The 24,393-nt window shown below is 39.9% G+C and overlaps 1 protein-coding gene across 1 annotated transcript in view; it reads right to left on the reverse strand.

Annotated features, from left to right (window-relative positions):
• rptor (regulatory associated protein of MTOR, complex 1) overlaps positions 1–24,393 on the reverse strand; it is a 362,931-nt gene that overhangs the window by 128,903 nt on the left and 209,635 nt on the right. Inside the window, exons 17-20 of the mRNA XM_048611098.1 lie at positions 22,105–22,245; positions 18,027–18,147; positions 13,726–13,866; positions 11,350–11,508 (exon numbers count right to left, since the gene is read on the reverse strand). Coding sequence (XP_048467055.1) covers positions 11,350–11,508; positions 13,726–13,866; positions 18,027–18,147; positions 22,105–22,245 — 562 coding nt within the window. The remainder of the gene's footprint in view (positions 1–11,349; positions 11,509–13,725; positions 13,867–18,026; positions 18,148–22,104; positions 22,246–24,393) is intronic.

A 24,393-nucleotide genomic window follows, 5' to 3' on the forward strand; every position in this document is an offset into this window, starting at 1 on the left:
AACAAGAACAAATTTAGACTGTGTTATAAATCCAAAGGCGGATTTGGCTTGGCTTACTGTGCTTGAATCGTAACACCATTTACATCTTTTGTAGACATGTCTTGTGCTTCTTGTCCCATTACCATTCCCTTTTACCCAGAACAAAGAAATCTATTTAATCCCTGATAGTAGGAACTGCCGATGTTGGAGAATTTAATCCCTGACCCAACACACATCACTGACGTTTCTTTTTCCATTCTATCTTCTATTCGCATACAACCCATCAGATCTCCAACTTTTCATAGTTCTGTTGACCTGTTCATTAGCCTGAAAGATCAACTCTGTTGCTCTCTCCACTGATACTGCCTGAGCTGTTGAGGGTTGCCAGCAGTTTCTGATTTAAATGAGTTTTGTTGACTTGTTGCACACGTACTATCAGTATGCACAAGTGGAAATTTCCTTTGTGTTCATGAGTGAGACCAAACGTAGTTAATTTTTACCTGCAAATGCATACAGAATCTTCTTCAATAATCTAACTGAGCATTAAAAGAGATTTTTTTTCTGCAGGACTTGAAGTCTGTGGTAACAATAGGAATACACTTTGTTTAAGAGGTTTCTTTAAGTGAAGCTGACTGTAGGATGCCCCTGCAACAGCCAGATGAGTTGCACCGATATGGTAATGAGGGATTTGAGACAACTCCCCAAATAAAAAAGCTGAAGTCTTCCGAGACAAATTCTTTCTGAAATAAATAGCACTTCATTTGGTACTGTAAGCAGATACTTAAGACTTGTTAGCATTATTTAATTCTGTTTGAGTTTGCTTGAACTAGCAACAAAAGCGCTCCAAACCAACTACAGTAAAGACAATCTACCACCGCGCCTTGACATTTAATGGTGTTACCATCACTGAAATGTCCCACTCCCAATATCCTGGAGGTTATCATTCACCAGAAACTCAACTGGACTCACCACAAACACAGTGACTACAAAAGCAGGTTAGAGGCTAAGAATACTGTGGGGAGTAGCTGACTCCCCAAAGCTTGTCTACCAACCATAAGGTACAAGTCAGGAGTATGATGGAATACTCCCCACTTGCCTGGATGAGTTCAGCCCCAACAACACTCAAGACGTTTGACTCCATCTAGGACAAAGCAGCCTGCATGATTGGCACCACATCCACAAGCATCCACTCCCTCCACCACTGACACTCAGTTGCAGCAGTGTGTACTGTCTACAAGATGCACTGCAGAAATTCACCAAAGATCGTCAGACAGCACCTTCCAAACTCATGACCACTTCCATTCAGAAAGACAAGGGCAGCAGATATATGGGAACACCACTATCAGGATCCCCTCCAAGCCACTCACCATCCTAACTTGGAAATATATCACCATTCCTTAACTGTTGCTGCATCAAAAACCTGGTATTCTCTGCCTAATGACATTGTGGGTCAACCTACATCAGCGGACTCCAATGGTTCAAGAAGTCAACTCATCAACACCTTCTCGAGGGCAACTAGGGATGGACAATAAATGCTGGCCAGCCAGCGACGTCCACGCCCCACAAATGAATAAATTTTAAAAAGGACAAAAGAGCAGAAATAGGCTATTTGGCCCATTGAGTCTACTGTGCCATTCAATCATGGTTTCTCAACCCTATTCTCCTGTCATTCCCTGTGACCCTTGACCCCTTTACCAATCAAGAATCTCTCTCGGTCTTGACTTGGCCTCCACAGCCCTCTGAGGCAATCAACTGCACACATTAACCATCCTCTGGCTGAAGAAATTCCTCCTCATCTCAGTATTAAGGAGTCGCCCCTTCATTCTGAGGGTGTGCCCTTGGATCTTAGTTTCTACTGTTAGTGAAAACACCTTCTCCACATGTACTCTATCAAGTGTCTCATTATTCTGCAAGTTTCAATGGAGGTTTCCCCTCCACCCCGCCAAATCCTTCTAAACTCCGAATACAGATCCAGAATCCTCAACCACTCCTCATATAATAACCTCTTCATCTCAGGTATCATTCTTGTAAACCTCCTCTGGACCTCTAACTTCAGCACATCCTTCCTTAAGAGGCAGGGCCCAAAACTGCTCACAATATTCCAAATGCGGTTTGGCCAGAGCCTTATACAGCCTCAGCAGTACACCTTGCATTCTAGCCCATCTTGAAACCAACTGAACCTGCACTTGAACCTTATGAGAATCCTGAACTCGGACTCCCAAGTGCCTTTGTGCTTCAGATGTTCAAAGCCTTTCCCTGGTTAGAAAATAGTCTACACCTCTATTCTTCCTACTAAAGTGTATAACCTCACACTGTCCCACATTGTATTCCATCTGCCACTTCTTTCCAGTCTCCTAGCCTGCCCCAAGTCCTTCTGCGGTCTCCCTATTTTCTCAATGTTATCGATCTCTCCACCTCTTTGTCTCATCTGTGAATTTAGCAACAATGCCTATATTCCTTCGTCCAGTTCATTAATGTATAACATGAATAGTTGTGGTCCCAACAGGAATCCCTGTGGAATTCCACTAGTCACCAGCTGCCATCCTGAAAAAGATCTTGTTATCCCCACTCTGCCTTCTGCCAGTCAGCCAATCCTCTATCCATGCTTGTAGCTTGTCCCTAACAAGCAGCCTCCTGTGTGGCACCGTGTTAAAAGCCTTCTGAAATTCTAACTTGATCACTTCCATTGACTCTCCTTTGTCTAACTCGCTCATTACCTCATCAAAAAATTTAACTGATTTGTCAGGCATGACCTCCACTTGACGAAGCTGTGCTGACTCAACCCCATTGTATTGTGCACTTCCAAGCACTCCACAATCTCATCCTTAATAATGGGCTCTAACTTCTTACCAACAACTGAAGTCGGGCTTACCACCTATAGCTACCTGCCTTCTGCCTCCCTCCCTTCTTAAAACAGGGGGTGTGACATTAGCCATTTTCTCATCGTCTGGGAACCTCCACGACTCCAGTGATTCGTAAAGATCAGCACCAATGCCTCTGCAGTCTCCTCAGTTATCTCCTTCAGACCTCTGGGGTGTAGTCCATCAGGTCTGGGTGATTTATCCACCTTCAGGCCTTCCAACTTCCCCAGCACCTTCTCCTTAATGATAACCACTATACTCCCCTGTGTTCTTCCTCCCCTCCCCCACCACACCCCATGTCTCTTGAAGTTCTGGTACATTGCTGGCATCTTCCACGGTAAAGCTCAAAACTTTGAAGCTCATCATAGTTCCAGAGACTGTGCTGGTGGTATCATGTCCCTTGTCACAGACTTCACCTGACAAACTGTACTGACAAAGTTTTAATTTAAGAACTGTCAGTTCTCATAACAATTCAACGGAAGATGGTGATTCCTGATGAGAGCTGGAAGAGGTTGCAGGAGTTAGAGAAATTCTGTTTATTTGTTCATTCATTAAAAACCTCTGCCGTCTGAATTCTTAGGAGCTGTACAATGTAGAAAGACAGCAAAATCAATGTCGATGGATGTCACAGAATCATAGAATCCCTACTGTGCAGATAAAGGCCATTCAGCCCATCAAGCCTGCAGCGATATTCTGAAGAACATCCCATCTATCCACTCCTCGTCCCCTGCAGTGCCCTACCCTATTGCCATAACCCTGCATTTCCCACAGTTAATCCACATAGTATTCAGTTAGCATGGCAAACCCACCTAACCTGCACACCTTTGGACTGTGGAAGGAAACCGGAACATCCAGAGAAAATCCACGCTGACACAGGGAGAATGTGCAAACTCCCACAGACAGTTGCCCGAGGTTGGAATTAAACTCAGGTTCCTGGCACTGAGAGGCAGTAGTGTTAACCACCAAGCCGTCCTTAACTAATTGAGAATAAAGCAAAACTGAAAGCAGTGACAAAATCATTTCTAGGGGGAGAAGCCTAGTAATTAGGGGACACAGGTTTAAGGTGGCTGGAAAAAGAATAAGTTAGTTCTGTGAGAAAGATTCCTTTTTCTTTTAATCAGCAATTTGTGGCATTTGGAATGCACAACCTGAAATGTGCGAAAGATGACAAAAAAATTGAAAAAGGAAAAATATACAGGGGTGTTTGGGCAAAACTGCCAGTTGTGCTGAGACATTCCCTATTTGAACTAATGTAAACCCACCACAGAATAGCTGAAGAAGGTTCTTTGCATTATTTGAAGACCTGCTAAGTTTCTGAGTGCCCTCATCATTGCTCTTACACATGGCTTAACAGAGCTCCATTGTCTTTGAATCAGAGTGTCACGATTCATATCCCAAAACGGGCACAAAACCTGGTTGGTACTATGCGACCACTTTGCAAAGAAGTTTTAAATCCCAAGTCATGAATGTAAAATAGAAACAGTAGTGATCTCAACACCAAGTACTGGAATACTTCACTTAACGATTTTCTTTCCAACTCTCACCACTTCAGGGAGTACTCATTATTCACTATCCTCCAGATAATTTCTTACCCATTCCCAGGGATTGCCCTGAACCATTACAACTTTTCATTTAAACAACAGCCTTCCTCTATTGCATTTTTCAAAGTCAAAGTACATCATGTCTTCAGTATTTTCACAGTCTGCTTGTACTGTCACTTTCTCAAAGTTGTTGAGAAACGAGTTCATGTCAGCTGTTTATTTGTACAGATTATCAATTCTATTTTGTGTTTGGCAGTGACAATAATGAATCTGCAGTCACCTGCACCTCTTATGGGTGTCATGTGAGCCTGTTTCCAGCCTGGTATACCCTACTATCCAATGAATCTTAAATATGAATAAACCCACATTTTGCAGTGCATATCACAACCTCAGGACTTTGCAAAGGATCTCATGGGAAGTACATTTTATATGTAGCCATTGTTACAATGTTGGGAACAAACAGCAAATTTGGTACAGCAAGGTCACCTAACGAATGAAATAAACAATCAGAAACTCTTTTTTATTAGGTTTGATGAAGAAAGCATGTGGAAGAGGAGAGCCAGATAACTGTCCAGTTCACGGCTTGAATAGTGCATTGGAATGTTTTACGACCAACTCAGTGGACAGATGGATCCTTGTTTTTAGGTCTTTTAAAAAAAAAAGTGCAGCTGATAATGCAGCATACTCTTGTTGTAATGCACTAAAATTTCACTATAGATTATATTCTCAAATCTCTAAGTGCAGCTTGAACCCATAACTTTCTGACTCAGGTGGGGGTCTCACTGAGTCAAGGCTGAAAATGCTCATCAGCGCCTCAGAGACCACTTCCTCAATCTTGCTTAGGATTCAAATAAAATATCTATTCATTTGTTTTACAGCCCTTTTGGTTGTCTTTAGCTTTCAACGTCATTGCTTTTAATTGAATTTATTTGCTTAGGAGAGGTTACTCATGCCTTTTGTTGTGAACACTTGGGGACTATTAGTTATTCGTAATATTGGTAATTGTGCGTCCAATCTCAACTTCAGGCCTGCTTTTGGCTTCTAAGATCTTCATCCATTCCGACTTGTCTTACTACTTTAATAAAGAAGGAATTTTTATCGTCATGTTTAGCTCGGTTTCTATTTCTAAGTACCTTCTTATTCCCCTCTGAGAACTTTAAAAGTGCAGGAGACCGGGTTCATTAATGATTTCTTGTGGTTCTTGAATCCGGGTCAAGATCATGATATAGTTTGATCAATTTTCTTCTCCTGGTCCCTTCCAATGGGCTGAGTGAACTTGGATATCCTCCTTATTTACAATTAATCTTCACTTCCCTGAAATTAGTTTCTTACCACACATTCTAAAGTTACTTTGATTAACATTTAGAATTAAAACAAATAATTGGAATAATTGACCATTACATAAACCAATAAAGATTAAACACAGAATGGTCCAGAACAATCTTAGATTGTCTCAGCAATAATTGTACATTACCATCAGCTACCTGATTTGAAATTAAAATCAAACATAGTAACTATGAACAGGACAGCTGTTTTAATAACGATTTCTCACACACTTCCATTGTTAGTTCCTCTAATTGACATCACATCTTGCTGAAATCAAAATAGAAATGACAATAAATAGCAATTTCTTGTAAACTTGATTTTTAAAAAAACTAGATCATGCAACGATTCACTGCACTGTTATACATATGACGAATACATCTAAAAACCCACAAAGAATTGAAGCAAAATTAAATAATCCTTTAGAGACATGGCATATTCTACTTCTGACAGGCGAGAGGAAAAAAATGTCATTTTGAGATTGTGGAGCTTGTGTAGCAGTTTGCAATTTGCACATTTTGATATGGTGACTATGCCATAAAAATAACAAAGTTCTCTTCGAAAAGGACAAAGCACAAGGCAACTTAAATTCTGATACTTTAGCCCTCTCTTTTGTTTTCACAGAAGGAAGAGGTTACAAACTGAATCTATCCAAAGATACATTGTTAAATGATCAAGCCAAAGGCAGTACAAACCTACAAAATATGTAACCTCAACTGCTAATAACAGGAGAAATGCAAAGCAGCTTATAGCCCTTTTTTGAAGGTATTGACAGTCTAGTATTTTGAAGCGCGGGGTCAAAAATTTATTTTCCTGTCCATTTTCTGTGTGATTTTCGTTAACAATTGAGTAAAGTGCTATTTATAGATTAAAAACAATTGTAAATAAAGGGCTTTAACAAAAACATTTCAGAATTTGCCCCACCATGTAAATAAAATCCATTCTATGGCTATGAAGGAGAAACAGGTCCTTCAGTATAAACATAACAGGAGATTAACTACCAGTTAACAACAGAAACTGGAGTACAAACTCCAGGCTGACACATCACGCTGTATTGACTGAGCACTGCATTGTCAGAGATGCTTTCTTTCAGATCAATGTTAAATCAAGGTTGTTGTCTCCCTTCTCAAGTGGAATGTGACATCCCATCGCATTATTCCACAGACAGCAGAAAAGTGCTCAAGGACCTGGACAATATTTATCCCTCAAAAAACATTCCACCAACAGATTATTTGATTATTACCTCAGTTGTTTGTGAGAGCAGGCTGAGAGGCAAATTGAGCACTTGCATGGGTGGGTGCAGCTCTAACAACGCTCAAGAAGCTTGACAACAAAGCAGCTCACTTGAATGGAGCCACTCCCACAGGCATCCACTCCCTCTACCACTAACGCTCAGTAGCAGCAAGGTGTACTCTTTACAAGATGCACTGCAGAAACTTGCCAAAGATCCTTAGATAGTACCTTCCAAACCCATGATTACTTCTGTTTAGAAATACAAGGGCAGCAGATATATGAGAAGACCACCACCTGCAAATACCTTTGACTTGGAAATATATATCTGCCCATTCCTTCACTTGCTGGGTCAAAATCTTATGGGTCTACCTACAGCACATGGACTGCAGTGGTTCAAGAAGGTAGCATATCATCATCTTCTCTAGGACATCTAGGGACAGGCAATAAGTGCTAGCCGGCCAGCGACACTCACATCCCATGAGTGAATTAAAGAAAAACTGGTGCGATTTTCTTTCCCCCACATGAATTGTGACTACACTTCATATGTTCAAACTGCACTGGGGTTTTCTGAAGTTGTGAAGTGTTCCACTCAATTTTCAAAATGTTTTGACAACCCTTTCACAAGGGAAATAATGTGTGAAGTATACTCAGTGGTACCATGTTCTTTTCGGTGCTTATTCGCACAATAATTTAAAAATAATGCAACTTTTAAATTTAGAGTTTAACTGAAATATATTCTGCAGCAGCTTAGGTGAAATCACTGGGATCTTAGTCTTTTAATAAACAGGACTGCCTACAAGAAGCCTTTTTGGTAACATTTTAAACAGCTTCTTTTGAAGAAACATTAGCAATTATCTTTATTCATAATACCAGATTTCCTGTAATATCACTCATGACAACTTACAAGTTATACTGAATTAATCCACACAAACGTCAAGCCCACTGCTTCATTGTGATGGAGTTTCACAATGCTTTTAAAATTTCTACATTATGGAAACATTAAGAAATATTTTCACTTCCATTACTTTGATCATATTTCTATGGAGTGTGCAAATTGCTGTACTAATTATCATGTGATCATTAAATTAGGTAGTCAACTTATCTCTTACCTACCTTAAAATCCAGGATACAGAGAAAGTTGCGATGGTTCTGGTCAAAGACTGATTGTACATACCATTAAGATTAGACAGCAGGGTGAATAACATCGTGATACCTTAAAAACTAATCATCCCCTTCAGCAGTGATCATTCAAACAGAGCCATCATACATTTTGCTAATAAATTAAAGGAGCTTTAGCTAATGTATAGTAACCTTATATGCAATCCTGCTTTTATATTAAGTGAAGCCACATTCCCAGCCATCCTAAAAAGTGGATTTAAGTTGATTAAGCATTCAATCAACTTAAAGCTGCATTTGTAGTGTGGAGGCTGGAAATTAAGGAAGGATGGCAGCTAAATTTGCTGAAATGAGAAATTATTCTTTTTCATAAGAATAAATGCCTCTGTGGCCTTTTGCAAGCAATTTTCTCCTATATCCTTCCCCTCAGTACTTCCTTGCTGGAGTACAATTTAACAAGTGCTCCAAAATCCTGCATATTTTTCTGACAGCCAAGAAAGCAGCTGTTAAACTGTGCAGGCATTCGACATCCAGGCACTGTGCACTGTAATCCTGTCTCCAAACCTTTTCACCTCTCTATCATTCACTTCTTTTTTAAGATGCTGCTAAAACCTACCTCTGAGCACCATATTTAGGTCATCCGTCCAATTACCACCAACTCAGACTCTGGATATCTTTTTTGTCTGATTGTACTTGTGTGAAGAGATTTAAAATTTTTGGTACATTAAAGGCACTGTACAAGTTGTTCTGGATTCCAAGTATGAGATCATTCTCACAGCTGCTGGCCATTTCTCTCATTTCACCCAGAGTTACGCTTATCAACTGTTGTACATCAACATCGACATCAACGGAACTGAGGTTGAGAGAGGGAAGAGCATCAAGTTCCTTGAAGTGACGACAAGTGACCACCTGTCCTGGACTTCCCATGTAAATGCAATAGTCAAGAAAGCACAACAACGCCTCTTCTTCCTCAGGCAGCTCAGGAAATTTGGCACGTCCATAAAGTCCCTCACCAACTTCTACAGATGAGCCACTGAAAACAAACTGCCCGAGTGCATAATGGCCTGGTATGGCAACTGCTCTGCCCAGGACCGTAAGAAACTACAGAAAGTGGAGTGCACAGCCCAGACCATCACAGAAGCCAACCTTCTATCCATAGACTCTATTTACATGGCTCGCTGCCGTGGAAAGGTGGCCAACATCATCAAAGACCCATCACTTCCTGGTAATGACCTCCTGCGACCTTTTCAATCAGGCTGAAGATACAGAGCAGGTTCAGGAACAGCTTCTTTCCGGCCATTATCAGACTGTTGAATGGACTCTCGTCTCAAATAATGTAACCTGCAATATAACCTGTATGCCTCTAAGTCTTTTTGATCTGTACATCCTTTGCTTGCTGTGATCTGCCAGTACCGCTCGTAATCAAAGCTTTTCACTGTATTTCTGTACACGTGACAATAAAATCAATCAATCAAGCACCCCGAGTGAGATCATGTACTGACTCACTACTCAAAGACAAAGCCATTCTGAAGGAGGCTCACTGGACTCAAAACATAAACTCTGCATTCTCTCCACAGATGCTATCAGACCTGTTTCTCCAACAATTTCTATTTTTCTTCCAGATCTTCAGGATTCGCATTTCTTTGTTTTGTTTTAGGATATGACATACTCTGATAAACATTATGTAGCAATAGCATCTAACAGTGAATTAGGCGACAGGGTGAAAATGGGGCAACAGCCAACAAATGAATAGAAAGTTTGTTTACTACCGCAACAACTTACTTTAAGGATTGAATACCATGGACAACAGTCGAGTGTACTAATTCATAGATTAAACCTGCTTTGATCAGACTTGCTCAGGTGCAGCGTTTGCAAGCAGGCCACTGAACTTCCTGTAGCCGGTCATTTTAACACAGCGTCCTGCTCGCATGCCCACATGTCTGTCCTCGGCATGCTGCAGTGCTCCAGTGAATCACAGAGTGAACTGGAGAAACAACATCTCTTCTTCAGACTAGGCACTTTACAGCCTTCTGAACTTAATATTGAGTTCAACATCTTTAAATTGTGAACCATTTCTTCCTTTACTTTTAGCTTGTTATCATATCCTCCCCTCCCCCCATTCCAGTTACTGTCCTTTCAAGTCAGGCACAAGACATCATTGTTCTGCCATTCTCCACCAGCACCCTACACCCACTAACTCCACACACAAGCCCCCAAACTATAGCATAAATGATGTCTCCTCCACACTACACTTCAGCTATGATGAAGAGTCGTCTAGACACAAAATGTTACGTTGCTCTGTCTCCATGGATGCTGTCTGACCTGCTGTGATCTCCAGTACTTGTTGTTTTCAGCACAGATTCCAGCATCTGCAGTAATGTGTTTCTACCAAATACATTACTATTTAGGGTAGAATCTATACAGTGAAGAACTGATTCCTGGGACTGACACATGGACAGAGACTGGATTGGTTAGGGTTATATTCACTGCAGTTTAGCAGAACGAGATGAATATCTTGCATAAATCTGTATAATTCTAAAAGGACTACATATGATAAACGCAGGAAAGATGTTCTCGATTATCAGGGAGTCCAGAATCACGGGTCACAGTTTAAGGAAGTGTGGTAGGTCATTGAGGACTGAGAGGAGGAGAAATTTCTTTACCCAGAGAATTGAGAGTCTATGGAATTCTTTGCCATAGAAAGCAGTTGAGGCCAAAACATTGAATGTTTTCAAGGAGGCGTTAGAAATAGTTCTGAGAGATAAAAGAGATTCCAACCTTGGGTGACTGTGTGGAGTTTGCACAGTCTCCCCGTGTCTGCGTGGGTTTCCTCTAGGTGCTCTGGTTTCCTCCCACAGTCCAAAGATGTGCAGGATAGATGCATTGGCCATGCTAAAATGACCTGTAGTGTCCAGGAATATGCAGGCTAGGTGGATTATCCATGGGAAATGCAGGGTGACAGGGATAGGGGTCTGAGTGGGATGCTCTTCAGAGGGTCGGTGTGGACACGATGGGCCGAATGGCCTTCTTCCACACTGTAGGGATTCTATTCTACTAAATGGAGAGACAGCAGGAACAATGGACCGAGTTGAATAATCAGCCATGACCACGCTGAAAGGTACAGCAGGCTCGATGGGTTGAATAGCCTGCTCCTACTCCTATTTTCCATGTTTCAATGTCTATACTTCACGGAAGGAGTATATTATTATTTAAATTTAACAAACCACCGCAGAATTTAATCCTGGGAAAAAATTTGAAACAGTATCTCGTGAGAAATTCATATCCTGAAGTCTTACCTATTAATGAGTTCAAGGAGCTGTAGGAACTGACTCTCCTCATTTTATCTATGGTTTCAAAAGAAAGGATGTACTCATCATTGTCAGGGCTTCCCAGGGTACTACTGGCACTACTGCTGGTGCTTAGATAGCCAGGAGAGAATGGGTTTGAACCACCGGCTGAAACAGAATAAAAACAAAGATGAAGAAGAATTAAATATCTTTAGTAAGATCACATTTAAATACACCATTTCCTAGTAAGACCATCACAATTATATCCTCATCTCTACGGAGCAAATTATTGTAAAATGCATTTTTCAATCATTTTATTGCAAAACAAAATATGCTAATCCTCATAATGATTTGAATACCTCAAGATTAAATTTTGGGTAATTTAAAAAGAAGTGAAAATCTAATGGCGATAAATACGAGCTATCTCTTTCACCATTTAATTATAACGCTATGTTTCCATCAGTTGCTCAAGACATAATTTTAGTCTTGCTTCATTTCTTTGCCTTAAGCCTCTACTCCTTATCACAGCAAATCATCCCAAGGCATTGTTTTATACGTGCCCAAGTCATCACTTTTTTATGGACCATCCTGGATTACAACAAAAAAAAACTGCAAAACTGAACTATTATTTTGTAACTGGCCATTAATTTTTCATTGGCCAAACAGAAGCTCATCATCAACACTTAAAACATCAGATATTTCATTGTAATGCTGCACACTAAACATTTCAAGATCACTTTGTTCATTGAACACATTCAATATTGTAAAAATTCAATCAAACATGACAGTTGAATTATTTTACAAATGCCAGAGCACAATTAATTTTATTTCTTTTTATGATGGACTGTTTTATGTTACACAACTCTAAGATAAAATCTGATATAGGATTTTGAATATCTTTAGGTCAAATTTATTGTTGTTTTCCTGTACTGCAGAGAATTTATTTGTTTCCGAATGGAGAGTTTTTAAATGTATACACACCAAAATCTTAATCACTTACATAAACACCAGTAAAATGTTATGACGGCTTTTGGTCCATTAATATTTGGACAATTGACCATGTGAAATATTTGGTGTTGGTTCATTTTAGATCTTTCATTGCTATGATAATATTTTAAAATTGATACTTGCACATTGCAAAGCACATGAGATTTTAACCATATTTTAGCTTCTTTTTAATATAAGCAATTCAGAGACGAGGGGAACAAAGGTGGGTTCTTTCAGGATGCTGATAATTGCAGATTTGAAGGCAGGGCTGTTGAGGAGATGATACTGTTAATGATATCAGCTAAAGGTACTGGGTGCAGGAACACAGGGAGGGTAGATAGCTAGTCAGCATTTTGGTGGAAATAGGAACTACTCAATGGACAAAATGAATTCAGAGGGCAGGGAGATTGAAGAGAAACCTGAAAAAAAGAATGGGGGATCAGGAAAAATTTTCAGTTATGGGCGGCATGGCGGCTCAGTGGTTAGTAATGCTGCCTCACAGCGCTGAGGACCCGGGTTTGATTCCAACCTCGGCGACTGACTATCTGGAGTTTGCACGCTCTCCCAGTGTCTGCGTGGGTTTTCGCTGGGTGCTCTGGTTTCCTCCCACAGTCCAAAGATGTGCAGGCTAGGCGGATAAGGCATGCTAAATTGCCCGTAGTGTTCAGGGACATGTAGGTTAGGTGCATGGTTACAGAGATAGGATGGGGGAATGGGATGCTCTTTGGAAGGTCAGTGCGGACTTGACGGGCCAAATGGTCTGCTTCCACAATGTGGGAATTCTGTGGTTCAAAAGTTAGGCACCGCAGTTTGGGGGGAAGGATTTCAAGTGAGGCAGAAAATACTTTCTGAACTAAATTTGATGGGACTGGATCTAAGCATAAAAATCTTATACATAAATATCTGATCAGTGGAACCAGGAATAAATCTACATAGAATGATTAATCTGTTTATTTCAACTGAACCTATTGGAGGGTCTGAAATTCACTGTGCATGAAGCTGCCTGTTTCCAAACAAAATTGCTGAGTAAGCCTCACAGAACTACTCTATAATCTGATGGAAACCATTTGGGCTGCCAATTAGATCTGAGCCAGCTTAGTTTAGTTTGAGTGAACCCATTTGGGAGGTGAGATAATGAAATACAGAACTCACTACATTTAGGAACTGATCTTTTTCTCCAGATGTTAAGCCAGATATACAGGAGGAACAGATGCAGTTTACTTTGCAATTCTTCAGTATTATATCTGATAAGTTTTTAAGTCAAAGTCAGCACAATACACTGCTGCAAACTGAATTGTTGGAATTCATAGCAAAATAATTATGTATGCACAGGAAGTCTGTGCCTGCTAATTATTATGATACTAACACCTATTTATCACCGGCTTTAGTTGTACTTACTTTCTTCATTTAAATTAAGATTCTGAAGAGATTTATTCAAGTTCCGCACCGAAGTAGCAGCACGGATATTCCCATAGGAACTCACTGAACGAAGCCTTGGAGTTGCTGGCCCATCACGCACTGGTGTGAAATTTCCAGGTTCTGAAGTGTAATGAAGGTATGTTAGGAGGGGAAGAGATGATAGCAAAAATTGTTATTAAATCTGTTCAATTTAGACTTCCCTTCTGAAGTAAACAACATTTTTGTGGTCAGGCAGTGATGGTGGTCTGTGCAGGGGTGGGGGCAGGGGGGGTGGTGGTGGCGTGGTGAATCTGTATCTTGATTTTTCAGCTTTTCTAACAGCAGAATAAAAATATGTCCCACATTATTATTGCAGTGTGACATAATACACACATTAACAGGAGTGATATAATCATAGCAGATATAAAGGATTAATCCCCACTTGATCACTGGAAGATACACTTGTTACTTGTATCTTTTCAAATCAAATATATGGTTACATAAGGCAGTAGCTGTTCAAATCAGGGTACTCAAATTCTGCCCCCTTACAGATTGTTCATTGGAGAAATTAAGGTTTCTGAGCTGTGAGACTCTATAATTCAAATCTTAAATAATTCTCATTCCTTTAACTTCAAACAGATGCAGATGAAAATTTCAATACAATTTTTTGATAAATTATCAAACCTAACCTCTGGAATGTAATGGCTAATAATACATCAGCATATTATTGTATATACTTTTAAAGAGTACAAGAGACTATACTACTAAACAATTCTGATTCAAGTAGAACCCATAATGATGTACCATTCAATTCAGTCAATCAATTCCCCCCACGCCCACATTGTAATAGCCATTCCTGGGCCTAGATATGAAATTCAACCCAAAATTACTGAGTTTGGTGAAAAACTATGTAATGTTATTCAGTTTTGCTGCGGGAATAACAACACCTAATTGTTTGGGTGATATTACTATGGCTAATAATATTAGTCTCAAAATACAATTTTGATGACTTTAAAAGGTCAACATTTAATTTGAGGAATTCGTCTCAAAATTTCAAAAGCTTTCTGGTATGGGGCATTACTAAAATTAATCTGTTATTCCATTTGTTTGGTTGTAATTTTCCAAAAGTCCTTGGATTCCAGAGAAGTATCAGAGGATTAGAACACTGCCAATGTGGCACCCCATTCAAAAAGTGAGGGAGGCAAAATGTGGGTAACTATAGGTTCATTAGACTAACATCTATTGTTGGAGAAGTATTGGAATCAGTTATTAAGGAAGTAACAGCAGAACATCTGGAAAATCACAATCTAATCAAGTGGAGTCAGCATGGCTTCATGAAACGGAAACTGCATCCGACTAATTTATTAGAGCTTTTCGAGGAAGTCTCAGAGTGGATAGAGGAGAACCAGCAGATGCGTTGTATCTGAACTTCCAGAAGGTGTTTGACATGGTACCTCATTAAACATTGAGGCATAAATTCAGGGTCTACTGTGTTGGGAGGTACTATCACTGAATTACCCCACTATCAACATCCTTGGAGTTACAATTCACCAGAAATTCGTCATATCAGGAGTAGAGTTCCAACATCTTTAGCCTTTGGTCATTAGACAATCTTTCCATAACAGGGATCGTCCAAGTAAACCTTCTCTGAAACTGCCTCCAATTAAAATATATCTTTCCTTAAAGGGAGCAAAACTGCTCTTAGTACTCGTGGTCTCACCAGTGCCATGTACAGTTACAGTAAGGTTTCCCTACTCTTATATTACAACCCCCTTGAAATAAGGGCCATCATTTCATTAACTTTCCTGATTACCTGCTGCAGTGTATATTAGCTTTCTGTGTTTCATGCACAAGTATCCCTAAGTTCCTTTGTGTTTCAGCTTTATATAGTTTTTCTCGATTTAAATAATAATCTGTCCTGTTGTTCTCCCTTCCAAAATGACCAACTTCACATTTGCCAACTTGTTGTCCACTTAAATAACCCACCAATATTTCTCATTGAGCTATACAGCATGGAAACAGACCCTTTGGTCCAACTTGTCTATGCCGACCAGATATTCTAAATTAGTCTAGTTCCTTTTGCAAGCGTTTGGCCCATGTCCCTCTAAACCCTTCCTATTCATATACCCATCCAATTGCCCTTTAAATGTTGTAATTGTACCAGCCTGCTCCACTTCTTCTGGCAGCTCATTCCATACACGCACCACCCTTGTGTAAAAAAAGTTGTTCCTTAGACCTCTTTGAAATCTTACCCCCCTCATCTTAAACCTATGCCCTCCAGTTTTGGAATCCTGTACCCTGGGTAAAAGATATGGCTACTCACCCTATCCATGCCCCTCATGATTTTATAAATGTTTATAAAGTCACTCTCAGCCTCCAATGCTCCAGGGAAAATAGCCCCAGCCTACTCAGCCACTTCCTACATTTCAAACTTTTCAACACCGGCAAATATCTTTGTTAATCCTTTCTGCACTCTTTCAAGTTTAACAACATCTTTTCTATAGCATAAAGACCAGAATTGCACAGAGTATTCTGGAAGTGGCCTAACCAATGTCCTGTTCAGCTGCAACATGACATCCTAACTCCTATATTCGACACAACGATCAATAAAGGCAAGTGTAGAAGGCATTTGGTACACTTGCCTTTATTGGTCAGTGCAATGCGTATAGGAGCTGGATATCTCTGGAAACTTTTTGTATCCCTTTCACAACCTGCGTTTCCACCAATTTTTGTATTGTCTGCAAATTTGGCTACAGTACATTCACTTTCTTCCTCCAAGTCATTAATAGATATTGCAAACAGTTGCGGCCCAGGCACTGATGTCTGTGAAACACTACATGTTGCCAAACTGAAAAAGAAGCCCTTATCCAACTTGCTGTTTCCTGCCCTCTGTCCATGCCAACGTACTTTATTTATTTATTTGTGGGATGTAAGCTTAGCTGGCTGGGCCAGCATTTATTGCCTGTCCCACTTTGCTACCTTCTTGAACTGCTCCGTCCACCTGGTGTGGGTTGACCTACACTGTCCTTAGGGACACTAGGATTTTGACCCAGTGACGGGGAAGGAATGGTGACATATTTGAGTCAGGCTAGTGGGTAGCTTGGAGGGGAATTTGCAGATGGTGGTGTTCCCATGTATCTGCTGCCCTGTCCTTCTAGATGGAAGTGTTGTGGGTTTGGAAGGTGCTGTCTGAGGATTTTTGGTGAATTTCTGCAGTGCAACTTGTAGATGGTACACACTGCTGCTACTGACCATCAGCATTGGAGGGAGTGGATGTTTGTGGATGTAGTGCCAATCAAGCAGGTTGCTTTGCCCTGGATGGTGTCAAGCTTCTTGGGGCTGCACTCATCCAGGCAAATGGGGAGTATTCCATCACACTTCTGACTTGTGCCATGTAGGCTTTGGGAAGTCAGGAGGTGAGTTACTTGCTACAGTACGCCTAGCCTCTGACCTGCTCCGCTTCCCATTGACTCCAGTTTCGATATGTGTGAACAATGATTAATTTCATATATTTCTCCATTTTTGAAATCTGAGAACCATTTTCTGGTCTAGAAAGCACCTGCACCCAGACCTCTGGCAGATTAACATTGGGAGACTTTACATTTGCACTATTTCACTTGGTAGCACAGAAATGCAAAATTGTAACTGCAAAAGGGCAAGGGATCACAACTGAATATAGTCTTAAGATTCTTGCAGAGGAAGCAAAACTGAAAAAGCAATGAAGTTTAGGAAGGGCTTTTAGATATGGGGGTGGGAGCCAAGTGGTTGGCTATAGTTGAATCAGTTGAAGGTGCTGCAGCCAAAACTAAAACAGAAAAAGAAGAAGAAACAGAAAGACAGTAATGCCTGAGCAGTATGATTAGAATGCTGGATCTGAAGGTTTCAAGACACAGGTGCAATACACAACAAGAACAAGGAATCAATGAATACTCCTCCAAAGTGGGACTTCATTCTCATTCTTTATACTATTGCTGTGTTAAGAACTTCTTGACATCTGTTTTAAATTAACTTTTTTTCACCTCTAAGCTCAGTGCTTTTTTTCCTGTTCCACACTTTGGTCCCAGATTTATATTTTCATAACTGAAATATAAGTATTGTGATGGGATTCAAGGACCTTGCACAACTGTCTGAAGAATTTCTGTTGCAAGAATGTGAACTTAACGTTTAAGAAGTTTGTCAGAAAGCTGCATTCATCCAATTTGAATGAGACATTTGACACAAATTTACCATATCCTTAAAAAGTGTCAAAATCCACATTACTTTGATTTTATTTTTAAATTAAGAGAAGTGAACATGTATACCTATCACACTAGCAGGGGAGGGAAGTGGGTAGTTCTTTTCTTCTTCCATGAACTGCAAAGCCACGGTGCAGAAATTACTTTCATACTGAATGACAAGATGACTGAAAGCCACAACCAATTCCTGCCAATTAAAAAATAAATCTGTCAGTTGAATAAGATTAACCTTGGAACAATATCAATAATCTGATGTAGATTTATATCACTGACCGCAAACAAGTGACAGTTACAACTGCAAAAAAAAAGTCACCAGGTGGCATAAATCCATATAGAAAGTATTATAACAATTGTAGATCCAGGAAACCAAAAGATTAAAAATCATTTCCACCCTTTCGTCAACATCATTAAGTATGAAGGACATTATATTAATGAGACAACATCTGCCATCACTCAGAATACCACAGAATGAACCTGGAATTTAAGCAGTCCTCTAAAAAATTAAATCTAAAACAAATGTAAATGCCCTGAAAACTGAAATAAAATCATGGAGAGCATCTGAAAAAGATCATACAAATACATGAATAAGGAGCAGTAGGCTATTCAGCCTCGAGACTGCCCTATTCATAAGATCTGATAAGAGCTTATCTGATTGTAATCTCAAAATCCACACTCCCATCAACGCCAATCATCTTTACCCACTTGAATAAAGACAACTTCATGTAGCTCTGTCTTAAAAAATATTCAAGGATTCTGCTTCCACCAACATTTCAGGAAGTGCTTCAAAGACTCATAACTTTTACAGTTTGACGACATCTGCTTTAAATCTGTGACTCCTAATTTTTTTCTTAAAACAGTGACGCCCCCCCCACCCCAGCTCTCTCGTGCTAAGGAACCTAATTATCCCACAAGAAACATCCTCTACAAATCTATCATTATAAGATGTCCCAGCATCTTATTCACTTCAAACAAGCCATCTCTTACTCTTCTAAACCCAGCCTGTCCATAGTATTAAGTGAATGAGTAAAGGTTAGCAGAATTGTTTCCAATCCAAGATTTTTCAGTTAGGAATTAATAGTAAAAGTGGGAAGAGGAAACATGGTTTTGTAAAGGAAACTAATCTAAGACTCATTTACTTTCTACTGTGGTCACAAATAAATACATGGTCTTCTGATTGAGAACACTGCGTCTGCATCACAGCAATCAGGTATTATCTGAAAATCAGTAGGTCCCCTGTGATCTTCTGTGGGCGGAAAAGGTTCTTACTGCATTTCAAATCAATATATTGGCATTCATTCTTTTGACATGTCACTTATTCAGTGCTGTACAATGTTTTCTCAAGATCTGCACAATTTCTTTTCCCATCTCTTGAGAACACTGATCTATATTGGAAAACAATACCACATGTGCCATTAGGTCTACCAGTATGTTATTCAGCCAGCTAGCCTCCAAATGTGAATGTAAACAGTCAAACGATAGAAAAATACAACTCGGGACAGTATCACAGTTTAGGCCAACCTGGCACTCGTAGTATCCACGTGTGGACCTTCCTATTGTGAACTTGCTAAACATCCATCCCTTTGGGGAGCCTGGCGAGCCTGGCAGAATTTCTCTTCAATAACCTAGGAGAAAACTGTAAACTCCCGAACTTTATCCTGACTGAAATCAGACAATTCAATAAGAACCGGAGATCAGAGTTTTGCCCATATTGCTCAAATCCAACCGGCTCATTTACTTTATTTCAATAAGGACAAAATCACCTCTTCACCTCAATCTTCTTGCCCACTTGAAGATCTCAACGTGATGTACAAAATAGACATTAATCCTAATCTGTAAATACACTATTTATACAATTTCAGGTTTTAGTTCACAGCAAATTCAATCCTTAAAGATGTTGCTGCCAGATTGATAATGCACTGGTATTGGTCATAGACTGCTATACAAACCAGAGATATAAATACAAATATTCCCTTCACTTATCCAATGAACAGTTCGTTATCAACTTCTAATTTATTTAAAAACTTGCACCAATCATTCTACCACCATAATTTTTCTAGTCACTCAACAGATTTTATATGGAAATTCCACTTGCAGTATGGCAATCCTGTGTACATTCACTACTGATTCCACATCCAAATTCTGAAAGCCAAATCACTCAACTATATAAAATCTCACTCTATTTGCATGACCCCTTTCCCTCCAAAGGCCAGTTTCTATCAAAAGTCAATGTTACCTCATAATTTAAAATTTGACCCAATAGTTCAGGAATTGCAATAGGAGTGCACCCACAGTGAATATGCTGAATTTCTACCACACATTTCACAGGTGAGTTATTAACTTGGCACAAAATTGACAACACACCATCGAAATTAACGAATCACCCAGAACTTTGTGGTCTACCTCCTCATCCCATGAAATTTAAGGATCCAGAAAGTAGACAGTGATGGAGAAGGGAATAAGGCAAATTAGAAACAGAAGCAGAGCTATAGGGAAAGCATGCGTAGGTTAAGAAAGAAACAAAGTTGGAAAGGAGAAGAAATAAATTAGGTTAACAACATCCTTAGGAACAAATTTCTACATTCTAATTTCTGCTTGGGCTTTTAAGTGGAGTGTTATATTAACATCACGAGTCACATTAAAAGGATATCCACAGTATGAATTACCTGTCCCAAATGGCTGCAGTCAGATGATTTTGCATTAATGCTGCAAATCTATTTCAGTATTTTGTGGCTGCTACACACAATTGGGAGGCTGACAAAGAGACACTGATTTTATTTTAGGGTTTTGGCGAGTTAGTCATCTAGCAATACGTGGTGTATCCTTGCACTATTAATAGAAGTTGTCATGAAATTACCATTATTTTTCCAGAAGATTGTGTTGTCAATGTGTTCAGCTTATCCTGCAGTTTCTTTTCGCACAACTGCAACTCACAATGTTCCAACTACTCTCCAGATATTTGCAAAGGCTGTTATTGGCTATTAGACAAGTCTAATAATTAGCTTAGATTTCAAATTTAAATGAGTATACAAGTTTATTCATACAGAATTAGTGTCAGAAGCAGGAAAAGTGCTGAAATTGGAACTATCTGAATTCTTCTTACAGAATTTGAAGTATTTTCAAAGAATAAGCAATATTAACATATAAATCATGTAAATGGGAGCTTACAAAACATTATTCATCAGGCTTAATCCACAGCAAGATATCCAAAACCCAGCCTTTAAAAAAGATACGGAAGTCTTACAATGAGTTGTTTTGAAGGCTTGTCTGTATCTGATATAATTACCAACCAAACAGTATCAACTTTATGTTATACCAAAAGATACTCAGGTTGTTGATGAAATTTGCACTTTTAACAATTCAACCCACATTTATATGGGAATAAGCAGGGTAATGGAATGGACAGGGTTGCTCAATAGAGAGCTGCAATGGGCTTAATGGACTGAATGGCCTCTGTGTCCAGTAATGACACTATAACTAGATAATTCACTTTGGACAATTTTTCCACAGCTAGTTCTAACAACATTGTTGTTTCTTTTCAGTGAAAAATAGTGTCACCCAACCAAATACCTCATCCGCAACAAAATGCTGATTTTAACCAATAACCAAGGAGAAATAAATCCATGTCTGTAAAATTAATCAGTGCCTCAACTAAACATGATACAGTAAAACTAACGGCAGTGTATCAGTGACTAGTGCTGTTCCAACTTTTTCTTTTATTCTCAAAAGAGTCAAAGATTGTACATCATATAATGAAAGGCAAATATATGCAAAAAGTACTTCCACATTTCTAGTTGGATTCCAGGAATTTGAAGATTGAACAATTTATAATTTCAGATTGCATCTCTCTCTTTACTAACAAGACGTTCCTGAACCCAAACAATCTACCTCCTGCACTTTTGTTCTCAAGCCTCCTGAAATATTAAGCAGCAATTAGCAACAACACTGCAGAGTTTGCACTTATAGGACGCTGCCAGAGAATGGGTCTCAAGCATGCCTGCCGCTATCAATACTAAAATGCCTTCAAATTCTGAAGCAACCCTCTTTACTGCTAAAGTTCAAAGTTGTTGCTTTTGACCATTTTAAGTGCAATAACTTTTAATCCAGTGATACATCGATGATAAACCAAAAGGTACAAAACAGTTACCTTTCTAACAACAGGGCTTCCATCATTTATGAGTTGGGCCAGCATCATTGCTACATTGTGATCAATAGTGGTGGAATGGTCAGTTCTCTCTGCTGAGTTCCCAACGAATGTGCCCAAGGAAAAGACAGCAGAGCAACGCACCTGCAAACCAAATTGTTTATTAAAATTCTGAAGAAAATCTTGAAACTTCTTTTTTTAAATTCAGCTATTCGTACCACTAGATTTCACATTTGCAGTTTATAAAATAGTCATTTTGTTTTGCCAGACATGAGTATTTGCATCAACTGAATGTTACTGTGCCCAAAATATTACAAGGATGAACATCAAAGGCAGTATTTGGAGCAGCAAAAACACAGAAAAGTTAATATATCTGTTTCATATATAACTATCTTAGAGATATACAGTATGGAAACAGACCCTTCTGTCCAACTGGTCCATGCTGACCAGATATCCTATTTAAGTCTAGTCCCATTTGGCCCATATACCTCGAAACCCTTCCTATTCATATACCCAAATGCCTTTTACATGTTGTCATCATCCCAGCCTCCTCCACTTCCTCTGGCAGCTCATTCCATACATGCACCACCATCTGTGTGAAAAAGTTGCCCCTTGGATCCCAAATAGATCTTTCCCCTTTCACATTACACCTATGCCCCTCTAGTTTTGGACTCCCCCACCCCAGGGAAATAGAATACAATTCATTGAAAAAAATGAAAAAAAAAATGAAAGAACTGCAGATGCTGTAATCAGGAACAAAAACAGAAGCTGCTGGAAAAGCACAGCAGGTCTAGCAGTATCTGTGAAGAAAAATCAGAGTTAATGTTTCAGGTCCGGTGACCCTTCCTCAGAACTGATGGCAGCTAGGAAAATGTCAGTTTATATGCAGAAGAGGGGGTGGGGGCAGGGGGTAAGGAATAAACGATAGGTGGGGATACAGCCAAAGTAAGAGAAGAAGAGTTGGACAAAGGAATTGATAACAATCTGGCTAGGAGGGTGAACACCTGTTAATGGGGACGATTAGTGCCTAACAATAAGTAGTATGTAATGGCAGACTATGTGATAACAAGGCCTGGTGTGTGGGGTAGGGGGCTAGGTCATGAGTGTGTTCAGGCCCTAAAATTATTTAACTCAATATTGAGTTCAGAGGGCTGCAGGGTCCCCAAGCGGAAAATGAGGTGTTGTTCTTCCAACTTACACTGAGTTTCATTGGAACACTGCAGCAAGCCTGATACAGATGTTGGCCAGAGAACAGGGTGGTGTGTTAAAGTGGCAGGCAACTGGAAGCTCGGTCTTTTTTGCGGACAGCACATAGATGGTTTGCGAAGCCGTCGCCAAGTTTATGCTTCGTTTCCCAACGTAGGGGAGACTGCACTGTGAGTAGCAAATGCAGTAGAGTCAATTGTGGGAGGTGCAGGTAAAGTACTGCTTCACTTGGAAGGTATGTTTGGGCCCTTGGATACTGGAGACGGCGGATGTAAACGGGCAGGTGTTACACCTTCAGCAGTTGCAGGGGAAGGTGCCGTGGGGCTGTAGGGGGGATTTTGGGATTGAAGGAAGAGTGGACCAGGTTGTCCCAGAGGGAATGGGACCTGCGGAAGGCGGACAAGGAAGCAGAGGGGGATATGTCTGGTGGTGGCATCTCACTGGAGGTGGTGGAAATGGTGCCTGATGATACTCTGGATTTGGATGCTGGTGAGATGGTAGGGAAGGACATGGCTGTTGTGGAGGAAAGACAGGAGATGAGGGTGGACATGCAGGAGATGGGTCAGATGTGGTTGAGGGCCCTGTTGACAACGGTACTGGGGAATCCTCAGTTGAGGAAGGTGGAGGACATTTCAGAGGTTCCCTTGTTGAAGCTGGCCTCAGCTAAACATATGTGATGGAGATGGAGAATCTAAAAGAATGGAATGGAGTCTTTACAGGGAATTCACTAAAATATATATAATCACAGGACAATTGTATTAGCATAAGAAACCTTCATAAACAAGCACCAGGTTTTAATATTGCAGTTTATAGTACTGGACTGGCAACTGAGATGGCCTCAAATTCCACTACGGAATATTCAGAGACTGAGGTCAATTAATCCAGAGTCAGAAATATAATGGTTATGATTACAATGCTCATCAAAATTCAGTTGGTTCAGTCAGGTCTTAGCCAGTCTGGCACACATGACTGTCAGCAGATGGGTGACTCGTCGTCTCAGTTATAAAAAAGCAACGGTCATCAACATGATGGACAATTAGGTTATGAATCTCAAGAACATAATTTTAAAACAATTCCACAATCCCA

The sequence above is a fragment of the Rhincodon typus genome, chromosome 23 (genome assembly GCF_021869965.1).
Source record: "Rhincodon typus isolate 14 chromosome 23, sRhiTyp1.1, whole genome shotgun sequence".
Taxonomy (NCBI): Eukaryota; Metazoa; Chordata; class Chondrichthyes; order Orectolobiformes; family Rhincodontidae; genus Rhincodon; species Rhincodon typus.